The following is a 9,723-nucleotide window of genomic DNA, read 5'->3' as shown; positions in this document are numbered from 1 at the left end:
ACAATTAACGTCAGGGATGTGCAAGAGGTCAGAATTGGAGGAGATCTCAGAGAGATAGGGAGGGGGTGAGGCCATGGAGGGATTTTAAAATCATAGGACTAGGAGGAGGCCTTTCAGCTCCTTGAGTCTGTTCCGCCATTCAATGAGATCATGACAGATCTGTGACCAAACTCCATATATCCGCTTTGGCTCATATCCCTTAATAGCTTTCTGTTAACCATTAAGGTATCAATCTCAGATTTAAAATTAACAATTGATCTAGCATTAATTGCCATTTGAGGAAGAGAGTTCCAAACTTCTACTACCCTGTGTGCGTAGAAGTGTTTTCTGATTTCACTCCTGAAAGGCCTGGCTCTAATTTATAGGCGGTGTCCCCTGGTCCCAGACTCCCCAACTAGCGAGGCGTTGCTGGAGTGAGAGCCAGTAGGTCAGCGAGCACAGGGGGTGATGGGTGAACGGGACTGGGCGAGAGTTAGGACATGGGCTGCCGAGTTTTGGATGAGCTGAAGTTTATGAAATCAGATTGTAATTACCCCAAACCCTCAGTTCATTTGCGACAAAAAGAAAGAAAACCAGACTTGCATTTCCATAGCACCTTTCACGACCACCGGACGTTCCAAAGTGCTTCACAGCCAATGAAGAACTTTTGGAGTGTGGTCACTGTTGTATGGTGGGAAACGTGACAGAGGGAATGTCCCATTTTCTAACCCCCATCCCCAAGTCTCAGGATCTCTGATTGTGGAACCCCACGTGGTTTCAGACCTGCTGCTTAAGGACAGACTGGCCCCATGACATTGCAGCTTACATGGAGTCTGTGAAATGAAGACTTGCCTGCAGGAAGGAACTGGAAACAATACAAATCAGGACAATCGTTTCCATGAGACTTTATTAAATCTTCAGCAATACAGAAAGTGGAAAATCAAAGACAGTTGTGTATATTGGGTTTGATTTGTTCTTATTGTCAAAAGACTTCTGCTTTTTTCAGAAACAAAAGGAAAGAAGTGTTTCACTTTCTACTATTCGACATCAACCTCCTCCATGTGTGAAGACACCACTACTCCGTCAACAATTCTTTCCTTTACAGTCATCACTTTCTTCTTTATGGTGATGACAGGGTCTGTAAAACATAAAATGTTAATCAGTGGATTCATTGGATGATTATTTGATGCATGCATTCATTCATTGATCTGAAGTTTGACGTTCCAGATGTGGCCACAGCTGGGTCGTCAATTCTGGCTGGACTATTCCTGGAGGTTTCATCACATGAGACCGCGCCCCCCCCCCCCCCATTGGTTGCCCGACATGTCCATCCTTGCATTTACTGTTTAGATTTTGCACGTTACACAAGAATCTGGACATTTAAATATCTTGGTTGAGGTAATATTCACTACACTGGATATATTCTACTCCACCAACCAATAACACCTTGCCTCATAACTTTTGCCCACAGAGTTCAATTCTCCCTCCCAAACCCCTGTCTCCACTCCACTCCACTCCTTTCTGGAACCTGCCGCCACCAGGTTCTCAGAGCGGCCATAATTCACATGCCACTTCAGACGGTCAGTGTTGGTTGGGTATTGAACTGTGCGGGGCATCGCGGGTGAATTTGATGCTGAGTGACATTCACACGCAGGCAGGGCTTTAAACAGACCTCATCGGCTGGCCGTCGGGAGTGGGAGCCCAACCCGACTCTTGCCTCCCTACCCACGAGGCATTGAGGTCGATTGGAGCAGCCGAATTGTAGCTGAGACTGGGATCAGACTTTCCTGCTCTGCGTGACCCAGGCGGTGAAGTTATGGATTGTCTGGGAATACTGGCTCTCTCTGCCTGGACCGGTCAGTATGATGCTAGCTGCCATATCTAACAGTTTTAGTTGTACATATCTTTCCTTCTGTATGTGAGTTTGTGATGCAATCACGATGATGCTAAGATTTAAATAATGTCCAACTCACCCGTTACTTTTTCCACGACTTTAATATTCTGAGCAATTGATATTTGGCTAGTTGACTTTTGGCTCCTGCAATTAAAGAATAAATAGTAAGTATCCACACACCTGTACAGCAGGAAAATCGCGAGGGTGGGGTGTGAGTATAAAGGAAGAACTTGCATTTATATATTGCCTTTCACATCCTCAGCGCACTCCAAAGCTCATGTTTAGTATCTCATTAAGAGCATATTGAGTGGCGTGGTTTTGTTACTGGGCTAATAATCCAGGGAACGCGAGTTCAAATCCCACCAGGGCAGTTTCAGAATTCGAATTTCGTTTAAAAAAATCTGTAAATCAAAGATTTGCTTCAGCCTCGATTACGGGCTCAAGTCTCTTCGTGACTCAAAGGCGTGAACAGTCCCACTCAGCCACGGCTGACCGCCGAATTATTCAATAATTTCAATTAAGCAACATAAATAACAGAGCAAAATGCAAATTTAGTGCTAAAATATCCGAATGATCGCTCCAGCTGCAGGGAATGGGAAACTAGCCCTAGTACAGTCAGGGAGCGCTTCTGAGGTCGGTGCCAGAGCCTCTCTAGGGTAAAATAAAGGGAGCATTACTCTTTCATCTAATTTGTGCTGGACTGAAATGGCAAGGATTAATCCTGACACCAACTGCCTGAAATGGAGTGTTCCAATTTCCAAACTATCCTACCTCATTCAATGAGCACAAAGTTCACCCAAACTGTGATAACACCCAAAGCAGCTTTACAGGCAGTAATAACTGTGAAGCAGGTCTAACATGTTTTGTTAGTAGCAGGGTCCGGGTGTCAGGAGTTGGGTTGGGATCATTTCTTACCCATGTCCTTCTCCTTCCAACAGGCGACGGTATGTGGCGATTTCCATCTCCAGACGACATTTAATATTCAGCAGGTCGGCATACGCGGTTTTATGGGTCTCTGCGCTGGCTCGGATTTCCGCCATCTGCGCCTCCAGCTTGCCGATGATAATCTGAATTCTGTTCAGCTCGTCCATGTAACGAAGCTCGGTTTCCTGAAGAGATCCCTGCAGAGAAGCGATCTGCACACAAACAATGACTGGTCAGACCTGCGCCCCAGACACACCCAGTGTCGGTGAGGTTCCTGCTCCCACCCATTCTGTACTCACCACGCTGAGGTGGGTCTGCAGCTCTGCTTCCAGCCCCTGGAGGGTGTGCCTCAGTTGGCTGAGCTGTGTCTTTTCTACCTCAATCGCCTGAGTGTTGCTGCTCTGTTCCTTCTGCACGGTTACGCACTGCAACAAGTAAAACAAGTCTTCAGCCAACACACGCGCATAAATATTAGGAGCAGGAGTCAGCCAAACGGCCCCTCGAGCCTGCTTCGCCATTCAATATCATGACTGATCTTCGACCACAACGCCACATTTCCGCCAGATCTCCATATTCCTTGATTCTCCTACAGTCTTAAAATCTATCGATCTCAGCCTTGAATATACTAATTGACTGAGCCTCCACAGCCCTCTGGGGCAGAGAATTCCAAAGATTCACCACCCTCTGAGTGAAGAAATTCCTCCTCATCTCAGTCCTAAATGGCTGACCCCTTATCCTGAGGCTGTGACCCCTGGTTCTAGACTCCCCAGCCTGGGGGAGACAACCTCTCAGCAGCTACCCTGTCAATCCCCCTCAGAATCTTATGTTTCAATGAGATCACCTCTCATTCTTCTAAACTCCAGAGAGTATAGGCCCATTCTACACAATCTCTCCTCATAGGACAACACTCATCCAGGGATCAGTCTGGTGAACCTTCGTTGCACTGCCTCTAAGGCAAGTACCGTGCTTTCGGTTATCAAAACCACTAACGCTTGAACGATCCTTTGTCTGAACTATCAAGGATTGACTTGTCATTAACAGTACTTTTTGGAGAAAAAAAAAACAGCCTATTTTTTATTTCAGGACATTTTGAAGTCTGGGCCCCAAAAAGCAAAATTATCCCAACAAACCTCACCATGGCAACCTGTTTATTCCTGATGCAGAATCTGCAAAGCACTTTCCTGCATGTTACAGTTTGAGTGAGATGGGACGGGCGGGGGGGACTTTCTGGGTTTATGCTGAAACGGGCCAAGTGACCAGTGCTTGTCCAGTGATAGTTGAAATGTGATCTCCTGAACCGAAGTCCAGGTTTGTTCTATTTTTAGCTCTGCTTTGCAATTATGTTGAAGGAAGTACCCTGGGCTGTCGGTCCCTGTGAATCATGATCCATAACTCTCAGGCGCCCTCGGTTATTCACCACCTCAAAGCGCTTCACAACCAATGAAGTACTTTTTGAAATGTAGTCACTGTTGTAATGTAGGAAACACGGCAGACAAATTGTGAACAGCAAGCTCCCACAAACAGCAATGAGGTAATGGACAGTTTTGGTTGAGGGTTAAATATTGGTCAGGACAGGGGAGAACTCCCCTGCTCTTCTTCCAATAGCGCTATGGGATCTTTTACGTCCACCTGAGAGAGCAGATTAACACATCAACTGAAGGATGGCACCTCCGACAGTGAGTACTGCACTGGCGAGTGTCAGCTTAGATTATGTGCTCAAGCCTCTAGAGTGGGGACTTGAACACACGACCTTCTGACTCAGAGGCAAGAATGCTGGCTTTGGTCAGCACCTTATAAATTGTGGAATAGCGCACTGACTGCAATGGAATGACAGGAAACTCACAGATTCTCCATTACCTGCTGCTTGTACCATTCTTCAACCTCATTCTTGTTCTTGTTGGCTATATCCTCGTACTGTTTCCGAACCTCTGCCAGAAGCGCTGCCAAATTAACAGAGTCTTCAGATTGGACTTGTACAGTGACATTGCCAGACATCTGACCACGCAGTCCCTTCAGCTCCTGTACAAAGAACATTGGGTTAGTCCACACACACACAAAAACACTCAGCTCACAGGTAATAATTTATAAAAAACAAAGTGCATTTTCTATTCATGTGTTGCTTACTTCCTCGTGGTTTTTCCGGATGTAGATGAGTTCCTCCTTTAGACCCTCAATCTGCATCTCCAACTGGCTCTTGTCCAGAGTCATTTCATCCAACATTGTACGCAGATTATTAATGTCTCCCTCCACTGCCATTCTGATCCCCAGCTCGGTTTCAAATCTATTGAGACAGAAAAAAGGGAAAAATGTTTCTCATTCCTTGTAGTCTGATGCTGAAGTTACGAGGCATTTTCTCGCCTGTGAGGGAGATTGCTGGACTGGTTCATGTCATCTCCCCCGAGGGGAATGTTGCAGATTTCCCCCTTGCTTTACTGCCCCTCCTGTAGATTACATACCGGTGGGGTGGGGTGGGGGGTGGAAGGAAGTGTCGAGTTGTGATGGTCCAGCACCATGAGTGTGGGGCAGGCTTAATGGACTAGCTGCTCTTTCCCTGTCTGTCACTGTTGTATGTTTGTATGTAACTGGCATGTTACAAAGTTCGATTGGCTAACATGTACAAGACTGGACCCTCCCCAAAGGAGCCGTTCTCTAATGCTAGAGTCACAAGAACAGATCTCCAGTCGGCACAGCTTGGCACTGCCAGCAAGGCCTGATCTCATCAGTGTGGGCGCTGGGTGAGAAATCTCTTCTGTTTCCAGTTCTACCCATTCCCCCTGGTGCCTCCGTTATTCACGTGATCTGTGTGTCCCCTGAATGTCTGCCATCTCCCTCATTGTGCCTTCTGTCCCCCCGTGTTAATAGGAGCTCAGCCACTCAACCATGTCTCTGCTCCATTGGTGCACTTGGGATTAAGAGTAAACACTCATTCCCGTTCTGGGTTTGAGGGAATGGTTGGCAATCATTAACAATTATCACACAGGCAAAAGGTTCTTACACTTTAACTTTCTGCGGCGAGTTTAATGGCCAATCAATGTGCAAATCCTTAAAAAACTCTTAGAGATGAGCGGGGAGGGGAAATGCTGTAAATCTGTAGATTCACAATTTATCTCATATCTCTTAATCGTTGACTTTGCTGGTGGATTTGCGCACTAGTAACGCGCTGGTGTTTCTCCAGCAAGACCCGAATGTGAAGATTATTTTTTGGACCAAATGCCATCCATTCAGCAGGGGGGTGGGGGAGACTGGAGCAGGCACAGGAGGAAGTTGGAATTAGATGAGGTGGAAGACAAGTGGGCAGGCCAGGTGCTGACAGCTCATCCAAGGCACTGCACATCTACTGACACATTCAGGAAACTCACTTGATTCTGAAGTCATCAGCCGCAAGTTTGGAATTGTCTACCTGCAGCATGAAGCTGGTGTTGCCGATGATTAGACCATTAATCTGTGAAAAAAAATAGCAGATTAACAATATGGTTTCTGACAGTAACTGAGAAGGATGTAGGATACAGCAAACTCACTTTACTGTCCGACCATCGCCACTGCTTTTAGTTTACAGGGAAAGGTTATCCAAGTCTGTAACAGCCCTGCACTCCCACCTCTATATTAAACCCCGCCCTCTGGTCTCGTGTATCGTCTCTCTCTCTCTCTCTCTCTCTTCCTCCAGTCTCCTGTACCCCTCTCTCTCTCCCTCTTATGTCCTGTACCTCTCTCTCTAGCTTATTATACCCCTCCCTCCCTCTCTCTGCTCTCCCCCACTGCTCTCCCTCTTTCTCCCCCCACCCCTCCAGTCTCCTGTACCTCTCCCTCTCGTTTATTGAACCTCCATCTCTCTGGTCCAGTGTACCCTCTCCCTCTAGTTTATTATACCCTCTCTCCGGTCTGCTGGACCCTTCCGTCATGCCTCAGTGACAGCCTTCAATCATCATCCCCAACTTCAAAAACCTCCCCAAAAGCCATACCATAACTCGCCTCGGCGATCCTGTGCGCTTTATATTCCTCCTCCCTGTCCCTGTGAAGCCGCCTTTGTTGTACAGAGAGCCGAACGCCTCTTCAACCCCCAGGACCGAGCAGTCTGGGAGTCGGGGCAGTGGAGACCTACCTGGTCGCGGAGTCCTTCGATGGTCTTCCAGTAGGCGCTCAGGTCCCTGGTGGCAGGAGTGGCCATGTCGTAGAACTGTCGGATCTCCAGCTCCAGTTTGGAGTTGGAAGCCTCCAGGGAGCGGACCTGTTCCAGATAGGTGGCCAGGCGTTCGTTCAGGTTCTGCATGGTCTGCTTCTCGTTTTGGTTTGTAGACAAGGAGACGCCGCCGAATCCCCCGCCGCTGCCCATCATGCTGAAGGTGCTGGCCCCCGAGCCATAATTGCTCATGGTGACTGAGGACATCCTGCTCCTGGACAAGCCTGCTGAACTTCCACCGTACAGGGAGACTGCCTTGGAATAACCCCCCATTCCTGATCGGGAGCTACTGCCGATGAAGGAGCTGCTTGATTTCTTCATATTGCTGGTGGACTTGGTGCCGAGTGTGGTGGTCCAGGAACTCTCCCCTCCTTATATCCCATCCCAATGGCAGCTCCTGTCCCGCCTCTCCCCCACCATTGGCCGGGGCACTTCGGGACTTGCTGCTCCCACAAGCTGACAGCTTGTCATTTGGATGAATGGGCTCGGGCGGGGCGCCTCGCCCAAGGCACACCCTGGCCTGCCCCACACCCACTGTCAAGAGTGTTGAAGAAGCATTTTCCCATGCTGCAGAATCGGCGTTAACTTCAATCCATTCTTGCAAAATCTCTCAGTGTTTTACATGTTGTTGCATGTTTTGAGTGTATTTGTATTTATTGAAACTGGCTTTCAGTCTCGACCGGCAGAAACTCGTCTCCCGGTTCAGGGTCTTGGGAGCTGTTGATTCAGACAGTTCAGGTCCTGCAAGTTGGTTTTACACTGAAGGTTAACATTCGCATTTTAAACAGATTCCCGACAAGGGGATGGTATTTCTCTGCTTTGCGTTAAGTTGGTGCAGACACAAGAGTTCCCGCCCAATCAATGTGTGAGCACATTACCATTTGATATTTAGAAACATAGAAACATAGAAAATAAGTGCAGGAGTAAGCCATTCGGCCCTTCGAGCTTGCACCGCCATTCAATAAGATCATGGCTGATCATTCCCTCAGTGCCCCTTTCCTGCTTTCTCTCCATACCCCTTGATCCCCTTAGCCATAAGGGCCATATCTAACTCCCTCTTGAATACATCCAATGAACTGGCATCAACAGCTCTCTGCGGTAGAGAATTCCACAGGTTAACAACTCTCTGAGTGAAGAAGTTTCTCCTTATCTCAGTCCTAAATGGCCTACCCTTTATCCTAAGACGATGTCCCCTGGTTCTGGACCTCCCCAACATCGGAAATATTCTTCCCGCATCTAACCTATCCAGTCCCGTCAGAATCTTATACGTTTCTATGAGATCCCCTCTCATCCTTTTAAACTCCAGTGAATACAGGCACAGTTGATCCTCATATGTCAGTCTGGCCATCCCGGGAATCAGTCTGGTGAACCTTTGCTGCACTCCCTCAATAACAAAAACATCCTTCCTCAGATTGGGAGACCAAAACTGTACACAATATTCCAGGTGGGGCCTCACCAAGGCCCTGTACAACTGCAGTAAGACCTCCCTGCACCTATACTCAAATCCTCTCGCTATGAAGGCCAACATACCATTTGCCTTCTGCACCGCGTGCTGTACCTGCATGCCCACTTTCAGTGATTGATGAACCATGACACCTAGGTCTTGTTGCACCTTCCCTTTTCCTAATCTGCCGCCATCCAGATAATATTCTGCCTTCGTGTTTTTGCCCCCAAAATGGATAACCTCACATTTATCCACATTATACTGCATCTGCCATGCATTTGCCCACTCACCTAACCTGTCCAAGTCACCCTGCAGCCTCTTAGCGTCCTCCTCACAGCTCACAACGCCACCCAGTTTAGTGTCATCCGCAAACTTGGAGATATTACACTCAATTCCTTCATCTAAATCGTTCATGTATATTGTAAAGAGCTGGGGTCCCAGCACTGAGCCCTGCGGCACTCCACTAGTCACTGCCTGCCATTCTGAAAAGGACCAGTTTATCCCAACTCTCTGCTTCCTGTCTGTCAACCAGTTCTCTATCCACGTCAGTACATTACCCCCAATACCATGTGCTTTGATTTTGCACACCAATCTCTTGTGCGGGACCTTGTCAAAAGCTTTTTGAAAGTCGAAATACACCACATCCACTGGTTCTCCCTTGTCCACTCTACTAGTTACATCCTCAAAAAATTCCAGAAGATTCATCAAGCATGATTTCCCTTTCATAAATCCATGCTGACTTGGTCCGATCCTGTCACTGCTTTCCAAATGTGCTGCTATTTCATCCTTAATGATTGATCCCAACATTTCCCCCACTACTGATGTCAGGCTAACCGGTCTATAATTACCCGTTTTCTCTCTCCCTCCTTTTTTACTGAATGAGGGAAGCTGGGAATGATCTACCTCAGAACTTTAGGTGCAAGGAGATGGTGGCCGCTTTCTGGAGCTGCATTAAGCTGTCAATGGGCTGCGACTTGTTTTTTCACCGACAACCAGTTCAGTCAGTTGAAATATGAGGCGCGGCAGGGCTACACTTTGCTGACATGGGTGCAGCTCTGACCATTTTGTTACGCATTCCTCATTCTTCAGTCCCAGGCTTCTGATAATCAGAGATAGGGAATCATTGGGGGAAGGAGAGCGAGGAATGGGATGGAGGGACTGGCGAGGGAAGGTTTGAGAAGATTATTTTCCTCAACAAGTTGTCCAATCTACTCCATCTATGTAAAGAAATAACTTATATAGCGCCTTTAACAACCTCAGGACATTCCAAATTGCTTCACAGCCAATGCAGTGATTTTTGAAGTG

At 47.5% G+C, this 9,723-nt stretch overlaps 1 protein-coding gene across 1 annotated transcript; it reads right to left on the bottom strand.

The window, feature by feature from the left end:
* Positions 1-874: 874 nt before the first annotated feature.
* LOC139233937 (keratin, type I cytoskeletal 19-like) lies at positions 875-7,317 on the bottom strand. The gene is made up of 8 exons (XM_070864620.1): positions 6,897-7,317; positions 6,157-6,239; positions 4,922-5,078; positions 4,655-4,816; positions 3,097-3,222; positions 2,789-3,009; positions 1,953-2,017; positions 875-1,117 (listed from the first exon to the last, which is right to left on the bottom strand). The coding sequence occupies exons 1-8, from the start codon at positions 7,293-7,295 to the stop codon at positions 1,017-1,019; spliced, it is 1,314 nt and encodes a 437-aa protein (XP_070720721.1). The 5' UTR covers positions 7,296-7,317; the 3' UTR covers positions 875-1,016.
* Positions 7,318-9,723: the final 2,406 nt, after the last annotated feature.

The sequence above is a fragment of the Pristiophorus japonicus genome, chromosome 21, assembly GCF_044704955.1.
Source record: "Pristiophorus japonicus isolate sPriJap1 chromosome 21, sPriJap1.hap1, whole genome shotgun sequence".
Classification (NCBI taxonomy): Eukaryota; Metazoa; Chordata; class Chondrichthyes; family Pristiophoridae; genus Pristiophorus; species Pristiophorus japonicus.
The sequence above is the reverse complement of the archived record's forward strand: the minus strand, read 5'-3'. Positions and strand labels throughout refer to the sequence as shown.